Here is a 15,788-nt window from a genome sequence, read left to right as displayed (position 1 = left end):
CACCTCCAACAGGCTTTGCTGCTTTAAGAGACCCAAATAAAAGCAACTCAGCGCTGATCTCCATTGAGTATTTATCCCTGATGCAGTCCAGAGGAGGGCAAGGCATAACCACCCAGAAGCTAGATGCAGGAGAGGCAACTGCCCTTGTGAAAATGTGCTGTTAGCAGTGGGCTTCAGCATCCTTCTCTCCTAGAAGCAGTCCCAGGGCCAACACAGAGCCTCAGCCACCCTCCTAAGACACTGGGTGAACCCCACAGCAACATTTGCTGAGCAGTTAAAACACTGGATCTTGAGCCAAGTGCACTAAACTGAGATGATCCAAGGGGTTTGTCCCTGCTCTCCACACCAGACTGGAGCAGAAACCATGGTCCCCAGCACGGACAAGGTCCCCCCTTCCCAGGGGGCCAGCCTCTAGGCAGAGGATATCCAAACACCTTCCCCTGGTTCAAGCAGATGCTGACCCAGGAGCCACTGTCCTCCTGGGACAAAGCACTCCCAGGGTGCTCCAATTTGATTTGGAGGGAGAGAAATTGGAGGAGCCCAGGCTTGGCACAGAGTCACACCAAGCCCAGAGCAAAGCCCCCACTTCCAGACCCTCAGGTTAGCTGGAAAGGGGAAAAGAGTGAGGGATCTGGGGCAGGAACCCCTCTGCCGCAAGGCATCAATGGGGACAGTACATGGGATGTGCGGGGTCTTCCTCGGCACTGCTGGTGGATGGGATTTCTCCTGGCATTTTAAACGTGGTTGTTTCATTTTATTGTCACAGAATTGGAGCAGAACCAAGGCTTGGGTTTGGTTCTTTCTGTTGGCTCGGCTGACTCATCCATCACTGTGTCTTGTCGCTGTCATGATACATCCTGGCGTGACACATCATCCCCTCCACAGCCACACACACCCATTCCATATGGGCTCCCAACACTGACCATATGAGGTGGCCTTTCAGAGTTGAAGCTCTGGAGCACATCGAGCCCAAGAGCCTACCACCGATTTCAAACCCTTCTTCTGCATCAAACACCACCACCGCAGGAACCCTGCACGAAGCATCCCCAGCCACAGCAGCCAAGAGAGGGATGCATCCCTCTGCACAGCCGGGCTCTTTATGTGGGATGGGACTTTGCCAGCAGTTTTATTTTAGCCCTGTGTAAACGTACAGCACATTCCTGTCGCTGAAGGGAAGGAGATCCCGCAGCGCTTTAGGATGCCATCACCTGAGCCCATGCACCCGTAGTCCCTGATGTGCCACGTGCAGGGTGATGGGCACCCTGATGGAAACAAGCTGGGTGGGAATGCCACCACGGCTCAATGAGCACCCTGGGAGACCCACAGGCCGAGCCCTTCTCCACCCCTCTGGCCACTGAGCACTTCAAGGCTGCTGGACGACACACCCAGGGCTGACCTCCCGAATCCACTCTTTTCCCCTTTTCCCTCCGTAGCCCACACACCAAGGACCTCCCAAACACGCATTGAAACACTGGGTCGGCTTCTCAAGGGCTCAGCACCCACAGGGGAGCTCAAGACGTATTTGGCATCCCAAATTATAGGGAAGCACTTACCCTCGAGGGGGACCTGCCACACGTTCCCCAGCACAAAGCCACAGGGGCAGCCCTTGCTGTGCCATGGGGACACATGGGCTCCATCAGTCCCTCCTGTTGGTCCTCAAACGTGCCACTCCCAAGCCTACCGCAGTGCCTGGCAATGTCCCTCCACATCCATGGCTTTCCAGTCCTAAATTCAAGCCCCCACCTCCCCACAGCCCCACCTTTTCCTACACAGAGACATATGGTAGAGGATGGGAACAGCAAAGCAGCACTGCGAGAGCCAGCCTGGAGAAGCTGCACTTCACCCCAGCCCCACCGATAAGCAAGGACGAGCTCCTGCAGCAATGCCAAGGGGTGAAAGCAAACACCAGGAAGGAATTGGTCTGCTCGGCTTCTGGGACATGCCCCTTTGTCCCCCATGTCCCACCAGGATGGGGACAGCCACTTGTTCTGCCCCACAGGTACCAGCCTGGATGCCCTCCATAGCAAAGCCTTACTTGCACGTGTCGGTACCTCCTGCCTGCCCCATGACTCACCATAGCCCAATGGATGCCAGGAGACCCTCCCAGCCACTGCTCGACCCAAGGGGGAGCATCAGCCACCTCCTGGAGCGATGCAAGGTTTATCCAAAGCCAGGATCAGAGACCAGACGACAAATGGGAGCAGCTGCCAGTAAATGCAGCCTTTCCAGGGGATCTGTGTGTATCCAAAGCTGTCGCTCTCGAGCCAGAACAGGTGCCTGTCACAGCAGAACCATGGCAGCTATTCAATCTGAAGGCACAGACTTTAACATCAGACCCCATCCTTAGCAGCTTCTCTGCACTCCATTTTGCCTACAGCCTTGGAAAAAGGAAGGTGAAGAGTCAAAAGGAGGAGAAACCCAGGTATACGAGGCGCAGGCTCTGCAGCACAGCCACACCAGCAGGCATCTCCCCATCACCAGACGACGCTCAGAGAGGATCTGCCCCCCCCATGACAAAGCCACATCACCCACCATCACCCAGGGTGAGCTCCCAGCAGCACTCACCTACCCCAGGTCAGCTCCATCACCCACCTGAGCCAGGCTGAACCCCTCAGACACAGGGCAGACCCTGTGTTGCTGCTCAACACATCCCACCAGCCACACACCGACCCCTACCAGCGCTGCCAACATCCTAATTAGCACCTTCCCTGGGCCTGCCCTGCTCCCCACTGCTCTGCATCTGCCCAAGGACTGTCTCTGAGGTTGCCCTAAGGTAGAGCAGATGAATGGGGACAAGTCCTGGAGGTGCTTAGCACCCCTTCCTCTCAACGTGCTGCTCCAGCCCATGCCAGTGCTCACTGCCCTGCTGTGCCTGCTGTCAAAGGAGCTCCACGCAGCATCATCCACGCCTCTGGTTTTATCCTTTTTGAGCCTCCAGAGCAGTGCTAACACACAGCAAGGGTGGAAGAGCAGGAGGGTCCTTGTTATATGGGGATTATCCCTCCCCACTGCAAGGCAGGGAAATGGAGGGATAGTCCCCTCCTTTATCCCAGTTTTGGCATGGACAGGACAGCTCCAGGCTCTGCCCAGGGAATGCATCTGCCTAACCTGTCCCTGGTGGGGCTGCTCCATCCACCCCTTTGCTGCCACAGCATCACAGGCACCCCATGCCAGGCAGGAGCAAGCTCAAAGGGGCAGAGATCTGAATCCCACCACGTGACACACTCCAGCATCAGGTAATACCCTGACACCAGCCATTCCCCACAGCAGGTACCAGCAGCCACACTCTGCTCCATAGGGAAAGAAAACAATCTTATCATAGAATCACAAAATCATGGAATGGTTTGGGTTGGAAGGGACCTTAAAGTTCACCCAGCTCCAACCCCTGCCACGGGCAGGGACCCCTTCCACTAGAGCAGCTTGCTCCAAGCCCCTGTGTCCAACCTGCCCTTGAACGCTGCCAGGGATGGGGCAGCCACAGCTTCTCTGGGCACCCTGTGCCAGCGCCTCAGCACCCTCACAGGGAAGAGCTTCTGCCTAAGAGCTCATCTCAGTCTCCCCTCTGGCAGGTTAAAGCCATTGCCCTTGGCCTGTCCCTACATCCCTTGTCCCAAGCCCCTCTCCAGCTTTCCTGCAGCCCCTTCAGGCACTGGAGCTGCTCTCAGGTCTCCCCTTCAGGAGCCTTCTCTTCTCCAGGCTGCCCCAGCCCAGCTCTCTCAGCCTGGCTCCAGAGCAGAGCTGCTCCAGCCCTCGCAGCATCTTCACACCATCACCACCTTCTCTCCCTCCCAGATCTGTGCCTGTTCCTGCACCAGAGCAGAGAAGCAGCCACATCCTCACTCACATTTAACACACAGGTTAGGGGGATGCACGCACCAACCCAGCGCTCCTCACCTGCAAGGGCACTCCGCAAGCAAACGGGAAGTGGTGGGAATCCTGCAGGAGAGATCCACAGGAAATGCTTTCCACAGCGCTGACACACTGCAATTAACTCCATGCAGCCTGGCCAGCCCCTTCTCTGCAGGCAAAACACACGTACCCCTCGCTTTACTTCATTCCTGCTGCCCCCAGTTCATCCCTTTCTCCTGCTCGCTTTGTCCCCTGACACCAGACCGGCTTAAGAGAAACCAAAGGCACAGATTTATGACGTGGGGCTCACGGTGAAGGTTTCCGAGTTGCAGTTGTGGGGCCTGGAAATGGGATTTAGAAGCCAAACGAATCATGCAACACGACTGCGACCTCTGCTCGGTGAGACGTGACCCCTCACGTGCTCCAGCCCATCGCACACCCAAGCATGTGGCGTGCACTGGCTGGCTCCCCAGTAAGGGCCTGGGGCTTCTTCAACCTCCTTGCAGCTGCACCCAACTCATTCAGCAGTCCCAGCCCTAATACTTTCCACCATATCATGCCTTAAACCAGCAGCACGTGGATTTGTCAGTCCAGAGCATCCCTGTCTCTTACTCAAGACCACAAACAGCTTATTCAGACACATCCTCAGAAGAGGTGGTAGATACGGGTTAAAGCCACGGTCCTGGGCATGTCCTAGCACCAAGCCCTCTGTTTAGGTCATTCTGTGAAAGCAACACACACCTGGATGCATCTTAACAGCCCACCCCCGTCAAGGTTGTCCTCAGACGCATCCCAGCCCTCTAGTCCCAGTGAGCAAGCCAAGCCAAAGCACTTGGGTCCAGTGGCCACCCTGCATGAATGAGTGGCCTCCTGGCTCAGAAAAGCAGGACATCTTCTGGGGACCAAAAACGATCCAAGAACTCCTTGTCAGAGTGCCTTAATCAGTCCTCCCTTGCCCTGAGAGGCTCTGGGATAGGAAGAACCTGGAGTGCCACACCATGGTGCATGGGATGCTCCTCATCCACAGCCTCCCACAACCCCTATACACCAGGGCTGCAGAGGATGGAGATGCCATCTCTCCCCTGTATCCCTGTATCTGCTGAAGTTGTTCAGGCTCACAGAGGGTCTGGATACAAGGTCCAGGGGGTCCAGCCCCTGTTCCACCCTCCCTGCCTCTGCTCTCCCCCTCTTTTTCACCGCACCAACCCTGCAACGATGACCCCTGCAAGCCATGCCGAGGATGCGCAACCAGAGCTCACCAGGCTCCGGCACGGCCCCACACACTTTAGGAACGAGCTTTTGGGAGCTGGGGTGACACTTCCCGTGGAGCAGCACTCATTTCAGCCTGCTGCTGGGCACACACACCCCACAGAAGGCAGCTACAGGCAGCTTGCTGCCCCACATGCGACAGCCATCGCCTCTACACAGTTTGTCCGCTCTGAGCCCGGTGTCCCTTAAGCCCGGGTGGGAGCAGAGGGGAGCAGAGCCCTTTGCAGGCAGCCCCCGACCACCTCCCCCTCCTCTCCCATGGCAGGGGCTCGGCAGCCAGCACAGGCTGCCCAGGAGCCCGTCCCCGAAGCCCATTGTTCCCTTTGTCTGGCCCTTTGAGCACAAGCCGGCGCGACGAAGCATCCCCTCCGCCACGGGGACGTTCACACGCTCGGCCGCCCTCGCCACCCCCCGAACCCGGTGCTGAGCTCCCCTCCCTGATGCTCTCACCCTCCCAAAGGCAGAAAGGGCAAAGGGGAGCACCAACGGGCATCTTCCAGGGTTCCTTACCCTTGCCCAGTCACCCTGCTGAGCTAAAACCAGGAGCCTGCGGAAGGCTGGAAGGCATTCGCACACCCGGAGCTTCCATCATCACAGCCAAGGCTGTGAGCACGTGAAGCGATGCAGAACCCCACGGCACTTTGCCTCAGAAGCTGTGGATGGTGTGGAAAGCCAAGCTGGGAGTTGTGGGGGGACAGGGCCCCCCATCAAGCCCCCATCCAGCACTGGAACCTGGAGAAGGCACCTTTCCCTTCGGCACAGCCCTCCAATGACACATCTGTGACAGGAGGCTGAGCCAAAGGGATTCCTGGTTTCCCTCCCACCACAAGCAGCACACGAGGGGGATGCTCAGGGAGGAAGCACAGAAAGCACCCTGCTTTCTTCAGCCCAGCATCGAGGGCTTCCTGATGCACCCGGTGCCAGGGATACACAGGGGTAGGCTTCACCCTGCCCAAGGCACTCCTGCCTCCACCCTCCATTGCTCCTTGCTTTAAACCTGCTACTTCAGAACTCAAAAGCAAGTAAAAATACGATAAAAGAATGAACAGCCATCCCTCCATCACCCTCTTCCTCGCAGCTCCATGTCCTCCACAATCTGCATCTTCCCCGAAGCCCCCCCCAGCCCTGAACCTCTCCTGCACAAGTGTCTTGGCCCTCCTTTCCCAGCCTTTCCCAGTTCTCAGTTGATGCTTTCAAAGAGCCATCCACAATGACTTTAAGATCTCTTTCTTAAAATGCTAATAAGTAATTTAAAGACCGCCACTGTGCATGCATGGGTTTAGGGTAATTTTTTTCCTGTGAATCCCTTTCCATTCATCACTGACTACATTTAATCTGCCACTTTATAGCCCGGTTATCCAGTGTCATGAGATCCTTTTCCAATATTTTAAAGACAACTGTTGTTTTTACCATCCTGAATCATTCCGTATAATCTGCAAACTTTCTTGCCTCCGAGCTCCCACCCCTTCCCCACGCATTTATAAGTACATCGCACAGCACAAACCTCACGCTGACCCCCGTCCAGTGGGAAAACTGACTCCTTTGTTTGCCCCTCTTTAAGCAGATTTTAATCCATGAGAGCCCTTCCTCTAAACTTACAGGGCTGGAGTCTCCTGGATCACCCAAGGAGCTCCTCTTAAAGGATGCTCATCCCGATACTCATTGGACCAGTTTATTTTCACTTCGGCCATCACTTGAGGGCCATCTCTCAGCCCTGCCCTGGAGAGGAAAACTCCTTGGCAGGAGTGCCCTTGGCCATGGCCATCTGGGGAAGTGCACGGAAGCAGTTCCCATCTCCCCACTTGCTCCATGCTGGTTGGGTTTACCTTCCCAGTTCCCGTTTGTTGAAGTGGAATTTTGGGGGGGGGGATAATTAGTTTCTCCTCCCAAGTCATTTTCCGAACTCCTCTCAGCCTGACAGAGCTGGTTTCACACTCACTACACCACAGGCTCTGATTTTCTCTCTTGTTCTCCCCTTTTAATACAGCTTCCAATAGCTGAAGAACTCTTTTTTACCTCCAGCGGCCTCCTTCCATTTGCCATTTCACCAAGATTTATGTACAAAAAACCCCAACCAAACCTCACACGTTAAATGGCCACATCCATTTATTCTGAGTTTTAATATCATTTCCTCCATCACGTGCAAGTACGTCCCTATTTCAGCTTCTCCCTTTGGCGACCTCCTTCATTTTGCCTTACTTGCAAAGCGTTACCATGCAGTATTTTTGCAGTCGTTTTACAGTATGATGCTGCCATACAGAAAAGGGCTGGTCATTTTATGGATGCACTGATTGGCCTCTGAGCTAAAAACCTAATTTGTGATTAATTGATAAATTAATCTGATAAAACTCCACCAACTTCTGGAGCTCACCAGCCTCTTTATCTCCCTTAACGTCTAGCAATCAGTGCCACAATTCAGGGTAGAGGGGTAGCAGGGACCAAATGCTGCTCCCTTCATCCCTGAGCATGGAAACTCAGAGAGGGCAGACAGCACAGCACTCCTTCATAGAATCCCAGCCTGGTTTGTGTTGGAAGGGACCTCAAAGCTCATTCAAGTTCCAACCCCTGCCACGGGCAGGGACCCCTTCCACTGGAGCAGCTTGCTCCAAGCCCCTGTGTCCAACCTGCCCTTGAACACTGCCAGGGATGGGGCAGCCACAGCTTCTCTGGGCACCCTGTGCCAGCGCCTCAGCACCCTCACAGGGAAGAGCTTCTGCCTAAGAGCTCATCTCAGTCTCCCCTCTGGCAGGTTCAAGCCATTCCCCTTGGCCTGTCCCTACATCCCTTGTCCCCAGCCCCTCTCCAGCTTTCCTGCAGCCCCTTTAGGCACTGGAGCTGCTCTCAGGTCTCCCCTTCAGGAGCCTTCTCTTCTCCAGGCTGCCCCAGCCCAGCTCTCTCAGCCTGGCTCCAGAGCAGAGCTGCTCCAGCCCTCGCAGCATCTCCAAGGCCTCCTCTGGCTTCGCTCCAGCAGCTCCACATCCCTCTTGTGCTGCTGCCCCAGAGCTGGATCAGGGCTGCAGGGGGGGTCTCCCCAGAGCACAGCAGAGGGGCAGGATCCCCTCCCTGAGCTGCTGCTCACGCTCTGGGGGTGCAGCCCAGCACACAGGGGGTTCTGGTCTGGGCTACTCCATCCTGCTTTGCTTGCAGAGCCAGCACACCCTGCACAGCCACCCCCATGCTTGCACCCTGGCACAAAGTGCCATCCATTCATTCAACACATCCCTAAAACACCTGATACCGGTATGAAGTTGGTATTGATACATCCCTGCAACACACATGTGGGGCACCTCTGCTCCCTCCTGGCCCCCAAGGGGTCCCTGCCCGCCTCCAGCATCCCCAGCGATACTCGCTCCCTGTGCTGCCTGCATCCCCGGGTACCAGCCAGGGCAGAGCCTGCTCCTAACCCTCCCAGGCGCTGCCTCTCCCTCCCTCCTGCCTGGCTGCACGTCAGCACCTTATCGCAGGAGGCCCTGTGGTTACCCCTTTATCTAAGGCTGAACTTTTGCCTCCGAGGATCTCCCTGCTACCCCCATCCCCACACGATGCAACAGGCAGCCGCGCTTCATTCTGATGTCTCTGCAAGCCAGAAGCCAGGTTTGGGAGGGACTGCAAATCAGGATGGGTCTTTCCTGGTAAAATAAAGCCCTTTCTATGGAACAGGACCCCCATACCCGCTCCCAGACACAAGGATGCAGGGTCTGTGAGGGTGCTGGGACCAGAGCGGTCGGCTCAGGCTCCAGTTTAACACAGCTCCAGTTCAAGTCACACAAAGGCACTCAGGCCTTGGGAGCTATCACAGCATTCAGTATTTACTCAGCTCCTCAAGCAGGTTTCGCAGCCCCGCTGGTGCCCACCCCTCTTTGCAGCCAGCTCAGGTATGTGTACACAAAGGACTAGTGCAAGCAGATCCTTAGCCCGCCTGCAAAGGGGACCGCTGCTCCCACCCTTGGGGAACAGCCTCCAAGCCCCTTAGAAGCATCCCCAAGGCACCCTTCACATCGCCAGATCCCTCTGCAGACAGCATCAGTGGTCACACCACCTCCAAGCCACGGTTCCCTACAGCCCTGTCCCCTTGGCATCGCCCTCCTGCTTTGATCACCCAGAGAAGCTGGAAATACAGCAGGGAGACGGGAGCAACTACTGCTTCAGCATGGGAAAAGCAGAGAAGCAGAGTGGCAATGGCAGCTCCACAGATGTTCAAATCAGGCACCAGTTCATTTGGTCTCTAAAAGGAGTTCTCCCTGTTGCTGCCCCGGTGTGACCTGCAACCCCAAAGATATGGCTCAAGTCTTTCTCCAGTGAGACCATGAACCTGGACCCAACAAGGCACAAGTCAAACCCTGTGGTCGCTCCAGCCCTGGGCCTGGAGAAGGCTATGGAGGTGCTCAGCAGCAAGTCATGACCATGTGTACAATAGAAGTAACCACGTTTTAACACTAAAGTATGTTACAGAATACATAAAATACAGTATACTGCATAGTATTGACATGCATGCAGGATAATAAATGTATATGTGTAAATGTGTATAATATGTGTATATTATAATACATTATTAACCACGCAGAAACACAAAGGTCCTGTCTCCAGCTTGCTCAGCGGATGGGGCACCCGTATTCATGCCCCAGAGATACCCGATGCAGGCGAGGACATTGTCCTGCCCCAGCACCCGACCCCAAGCCCATGGCCGAGCTCAGGATCACGACTGCCGGGCACAGAAGGACGATGAGCACTAGCCATGATGCTGCTTCCCAGCGCAATTCCCACCAGGCGATGCTCCCTCGCCCATCAGAGCCCACTGCTGCCTCCCAGGGCACCTGCACCCTCACAGATATCAGGGCCACCTTGTCCCTCCTTTCCCGTGTTTCGGCTCTCCTCCAGCCCTCGGGAATCCTGCCAATGCCACAGGGCTTATGGAAAGTTGACTCCAGCAGGGTGAGGAGCACCTCTGGGGGCTTGCTCCTGCCTCGCACACGAGTTACAGCCGGGCTGCTGGGTTTAAAATACCTTCAGTGCCCTTCCCAGCTCACCCCGAAAACACCTTGGAAGCATCAGTACTCTAGATACACGTGCAGCATACACCAGCAGGAATACAAAGAGGAGCCGTGAGTGAGAGTGGCACCATTACCAACCAGTGTGGGCTCCAGACCCTGCCCGGGCTCCTTTGTTCTTGACTTTCTGGTTTTAGTTTGGGGTGGGTTTTTTTTGTGTCTAAAAACACACTAAAAAAGAACTTTTCCTTTCAAAAGCCTGAACTTTCTCAGCTGCCGATACGTTACCTTGCAACAACTGCACGCAGTCCTTCACCTCTGCTTTATGTACATTGTCATCCGCCTCCCCGTTTTCCATATTGATTTATGGCTTACGTCCTTTTCACATTCCCTTTTAACAGCGCCGGTTTTAACCAAAGAGCCTTCCCTCCCGAGCCCAAGCCATGCATTCTGCCGGCCACTCGGTAATCAACTTCCAATTTTCATGCACATTCCTGTTTATATTTCCTTCCCTATCGGCTTTGTTTCTAATTAAGGTTTGTTAAATGCAAGTGAATATATAGCATACAGAGAAATATAAAGCATGTAGATAAATAAACACCCCACACACAGGCTCACTGACTAAAGGCTGCACTTTCAACCACGGATCCCAAAGCACTTTGTCATGTTCATTAACAAAACCTTGCGGCTCCCTTGGGAAAGATGCCGGTATTATTTTACGCCTTGTAATTAGGAAAACTGAGGCACAGAGGAGACAAGTGAAATTACCAGCATTAGAGAAAAGCTCCATAGCAGAGCTGAAAACAGGACGCAAGAGGCAGGATCCCCAGGCACATAACCAGGATGCGGTTTTCCCCCTTTTTTGCCCCCATTTTGGCTTTGGGAATCTGCTGGAGCTGGTGATGACAGCATGGAGAGCATCGCCACCATGGAAGTGCCTGTGGCCAGGGTGATGTGGTGGGGTGCAGCCCTCACCTCCTTGGCCAGTGGCTACCGGGTAAGTCTGCCTGCACCAACGGGGCCCAGGGCATCTGGAGATGCAGGCAGCCACTGCATCCAAGCATGCCATGGAGCTCCAGGAAGAGGCAACTCCCAAATGGGAGGAAGGAACAGTGGTGTTCCTAGGGAGAAGAGTCCCACACTCTTTTACCGTATCAACTCTCCAGAATCCTTTGCAAGTAGGGAAAGGCTGGGACATGGTAGGTGGTTGCCCGCACCAGCACTGCAAGCGACCACTGCAACCCCATGACACACATACCATACAACAGCAGGCAACAGCAGGGGCAAAGGGAGGACCCCACTGAGCCTGTATCAACGCATTCAGCCCCAGATGGGGACAATCACTGGAAGCACAGGGCTTGGTCCTCCATTGACCATCTCCCTGGGAGCATCCCCATCCGTGGAGAAGCACACCTTCTGGTGATCATCTCAGGTGGATGAAAGCCCCCGCCAGTGCTGGCCGGCCCCTCATCCCCAGATGTATATCCCTCATCTCTTGGGAGGAGCCCAGGTGCTCCTGCATCCAGTCCCCGCTGCTACTGCCATGATGGTGGCAAAGTCACCCACTTCTCCACGCAAGCAGGCCAGTGTGCCAGGAGCGGGTCACCAACCCAGAGCGCTGCCCGGCAGCTCCTCACAGGGTGCAGGAAGCGCAGGGTGGGGTGATGGTGTCACCCTGTCCCTGTACAAGGTGCCAGCTCCATCTCCTGCTGTAGTCAGCACCAATGGCTCTGCACAGCCCAGCCAGCTCGGCCCCGCTGGCCAGGCACAAACCCCATTGTCAGTGTCAGCCACACCAGCCGATGAGGCCAGATGTCCCACGTGGACATGTATGCTCCCACAGACACGCTCACCACCCCAACCCTTCCCCCCCACCATAATTAAAACCATACCAGGCTCATTTGAATAGCATAGCTGGCTAGCGCTCTCCGCTGCAACGTAAATAGTCCTATTTATGCCAAGCTCCCATATTGTAAATATCACGATGTATAGCTGGCCAACCTATGAGTCATCTCCCAAAACTCCAACTTAATAAATGGTGCCTCATCCATGTTCCAGACAAACATCGTCCGTGCGGCTCCCACCGGCCGGCGCCTCCACACCCCGGGCCAACGAACCGGGGGGACCACAGGGACCTCCCGCAGCGGGCAGCCACCCGTGGACCGCGCTGCTCCGGGATGAGCCGGGTTCTGACCGGACACGATGCCCTCACCCCTGCCCAGCCCCGCTCCCCGGCGCTGCCCGGGCTGCAGGCTCGGTCGGGGTGGGCTTGGGAGCGGGTGGACGAGTCCGTACCCCGTCCCCCCCTCCCCTTTCCTGGACCCCACGACCGGGCTCCCACCCAGGACCCTCCCCAGTGGAGCTCCCCACCTGCCGTTGCTTTGTCTGAGCACCGGGGGAAGGCGGCGGGGAGCCGCGAAAGCCACGCCGCCAGCAGGGAGCTGCCCGGGAGCTCGGGGATGCCGGCACGGCCTTGCTGAGCTGCGCCCAAAAGCTGCTTTCTACCCGCAGCGGGCACGGAGCGGCGGAGCCCGGGCATCCCTCAGAGCTCCCGGGGACCGGCCGAGCTGCCGGCGGGGGGGATGCCCGCGCTAGCGAAGGGATGGCGAGGAGACGGGCTACGAGACCGAGGGGCTCTGGGGACGGCGCTGGGGGGGGGGGGGGGGGGGGGAGAGCGGCGGCGGCACACAAGGGGCCCCTGGCTCGGCACCGGGCTCCGGCGGCGGCAGCACTTCCCAAACTTCACCTCCCTGCAGCGCTGGAGGGGTGCGGTGGGGACGGGGGGGGGACGGGGCACACACAAAGTGCAGCCCCCTCCCCTAAAAAAAGGGGGAAAAAACACGAAGTGGGGCTCGCCCGGCCCCACAGCGGCCCCTGCCTCTCCCCCCCCCCCCCCACTTTTCCCTTACCTTCCACGGCGGCGAGCAGCGGCAGCAGGGCGAGGGGCAGGCAGCAGAGCCACAGCGGCCCCATGGTGCGCGCCGGGCCGGGCATCAGAGGCGGCGCGGCCGGCGCTCCATGGAGGCGGCGGCGGCGGCGGTGGGGAAGGGGAGGGGAGGGGGGGGGGGGAAGCGGCGGAGCCGAACCGAGCCCCTCGCTGGGGCTGGGGCCGCCGCCGGCGCGGGCACGGCCGCGGGCACGGAGCGCACCGCCGGCCGGGCCGAGCCACCGCCGCCGCCGCGCGGGGGAGCTCCCAGCGCCGCCCGCCCCGCCCCGGGGAGCCGCTCGGCCGGCGGGGGCTGCGGCCGGCTGGGCGGCGGGCGGCGGCGGCGGCGCTGGGGAGGGGTGCGGAGGAGAGCGGAGGCAGAGCGGAGGAGGGCGGCGGGCGGAGGGCGGGCGGCGGCTCCCCCCGCGCCGCGATGGTTCCTCCCGGAGCTGTCGATCACCCGCAGAAAGCCGCGGGTTCACTCCAAATCTGCCCCGCCGGGGCGGGCCGCGAGCCGCAGGCACCGGGAAGGGGCGGGGGGGGAGCCGGGTCCGGGCTCCCCGAGGGGTGCCCCCGCCTCTGCCCGGCCCAGCGCCCGCGGCCCCGGGCTGAGCATCCCTAGAGCCGGGGAGAGAGGGAGGTGGAGGAGGGTGAGCTGGAGTGCGCTGCTGTGATTGCTGGTGTGTGCTGGGTATGAGCTGGTGTGTGCTGGGTATGAGCTGGTGTGTGCTTGTGTGCACTGCTGTGATTGCTGGTGTGTGCTGGGTATGAGCTGGTGTGTGCTGGGTGTGAGCTGGTGTGTGCTGGGTATGAGCTGGTGTGTGCTGGGTGTGAGCTGGTGTGTGCTGGGTATGAGCTGGTGTGTGCTGGGTGTGAGCTGGTGTGTGCTGGGTATGAGCTGGTGTGTGCTTGTGTGCACTGCTGTGATTGCTGGTGTGTGCTGGGTATGAGCTGGTGTGTGCTGGGTATGAGCTGGTGTGTGCTTGTGTGCACTGCTGTGATTGCTGGTGTGTGCTGGGTATGAGCTGGTGTGTGCTTGTGTGCACTGCTGTGATTGCTGGTGTGTGCTGGGTATGAGCTGGTGTGTGCTTGTGTGCACTGCTGTGATTGCTGGTGTGTGCTGGGTATGAGCTGGTGTGTGCTTGTGTGCACTGCTGTGATTGCTGGTGTGTGCTGGGTATGAGCTGGTGTGTGCTTGTGTGCACTGCTGTGATTGCTGGTGTGTGCTGGCTATGAGCTGGTGTGTGCTTGTGTGCACTGATGTGATTGATGGTGTGTGCTTGTGTGCACTGCTGTGATTGCTGGTGTGTGCTGGGTATGAGCTCATGAGTGCTAGTGTGTGCACTGGTGTGTGCTGGGTGTGAGTGCTGGTGCATGAGCTGGCTGCAGGCAGGGAAGGGGACATGACCATCAGGAGACTTTTGGGGTTGTTCAGCCGGGAGAAGACTCCTTAAAGGGGAGAACTTAGAGCAGCTCCAGTGCCTAAAGGGGCTGCAGGAAAGCTGGAGAGGGGCTTGGGACAAGGGCCTGTAGGGACAGGCCAAGGGGAATGGCTTTAACCTGCCAGAGGGGAGACTGAGATGAGCTCTTAGGCAGAAGCTCTTCCCTGTGAGGGTGCTGAGGTGCTGCCACAGGGTGCCCAGAGAAGACCTCTTAGAGTCAACCCAGGTGGGGCAGGAGCACAAGTTCACTCATATTCCCTCTGTGTGGGGCCATTGTGGGTTGGTCACAAACCCAGTTCACACCACACGAAGTCAAGCAGTACCCTCCCTGAAGGTGCAAGCTGACCCAGCTCCACCTCTTCATCACACTCCAGATCTGACCCTTGTGCACTTCACAAGTCTTTGGAGGCGATCAAGGCTCCCTGATGGTATTGGCCATGTGCATGAGCCAAGTGGGCTTCCCCAACTCACTGTGGCCAGCTTCAGGCTCTGAGCACCTTTGGAAGCTCCTACCACAGCAGATGTTACTGGTCATACAAGTTGGCCACACATTCAATGCAGCAGCCTCCAGAGAATCCTATGCGCCACCTCCTTTCATCTTTAGTGCCTCATTAGGGTTCACTCTTGCATGGAGAGAGCTCAATTCATCATGGAAGGAGGCAGAAAGGCGAGGGACAAGCAGTGGTCTTGCTGCTATTGCCTCCAGATGTGTTCTTCTGTAGGACTAGAAGCCCAAGTATCAGGCTCCGTTATAGTCCCCTCCCTCCCCACTGCTCTGGAGCACTCAATATTTCCCATCAGATGTTAGAAAGCACTCTCCATCCCCAACCTTCTCAAACCACCATTTCAGCCTTTCCAGATCCCCAGGCTCTTGTGTCCTACAAGTGCCCTGGGCAGGTACATCCCAGAGGATCCGCAGAGTCCAAGAGGAAGCAGCAGCCATGTGTGTTTGCCAGTGCCCACCCAGACCCTCAGGATTTTCTTGCAGCTCTCCAGGGCTGCGTTGTAAGACACAGTGGGAATTTTGTCCTGAAGAGGGAACAGTCACTGCAGACCTTCCCTCTCCTTTGAGCATCCCCTTTGGCTGTTGCTGCTAGGGATGGGATCTTGGACTATGCAGGTTGTCTGACTGCTGCAGTGACTTTGGAGCTCTTACACAGTCCTTGGGGTAAAGTTTGTCCCCTGACGATGCTCTTCAGAGTAAGTCATGAACTGTGAGCTCTGTTCCCACCTCATGCCTTCACTCTGCTCCCAAGAAGGGCTTCCTATGCCAGTGGCAAACCAGCAAGTGCCACAAAGCATGACTCCATGATG

The 15,788-nt window shown here is 57.3% G+C and overlaps 1 protein-coding gene across 4 annotated transcripts in view; it reads right to left on the bottom strand.

Moving 5' to 3' along the window:
• The window catches only part of EPHB2 (EPH receptor B2), a 105,031-nt gene extending 91,888 nt beyond the window's left edge, over positions 1-13,143 (bottom strand). For all 4 annotated transcript variants that reach the window (XM_061450051.1, XM_061450053.1, XM_061450052.1 and 1 more), the window contains exon 1: positions 13,016-13,143. In XM_061450051.1, the coding sequence (XP_061306035.1) occupies positions 13,016-13,100 (85 nt within the window). In that variant the 5' untranslated portion in view covers positions 13,101-13,143. The remainder of the gene's footprint in view (positions 1-13,015) is intronic.
• Positions 13,144-15,788: the final 2,645 nt, after the last annotated feature.

This window comes from Pezoporus flaviventris, unplaced genomic scaffold (genome assembly GCF_033815535.1).
Source record: "Pezoporus flaviventris isolate CSIRO_AGI_PZ_B2104156 unplaced genomic scaffold, CSIRO_AGI_Pfla_v1 ptg000009l, whole genome shotgun sequence".
Lineage (NCBI taxonomy): Eukaryota > Metazoa > Chordata > Aves > Psittaciformes > Psittacidae > Pezoporus > Pezoporus flaviventris.
This window is presented reverse-complemented; position numbering and strand designations above follow the sequence as displayed.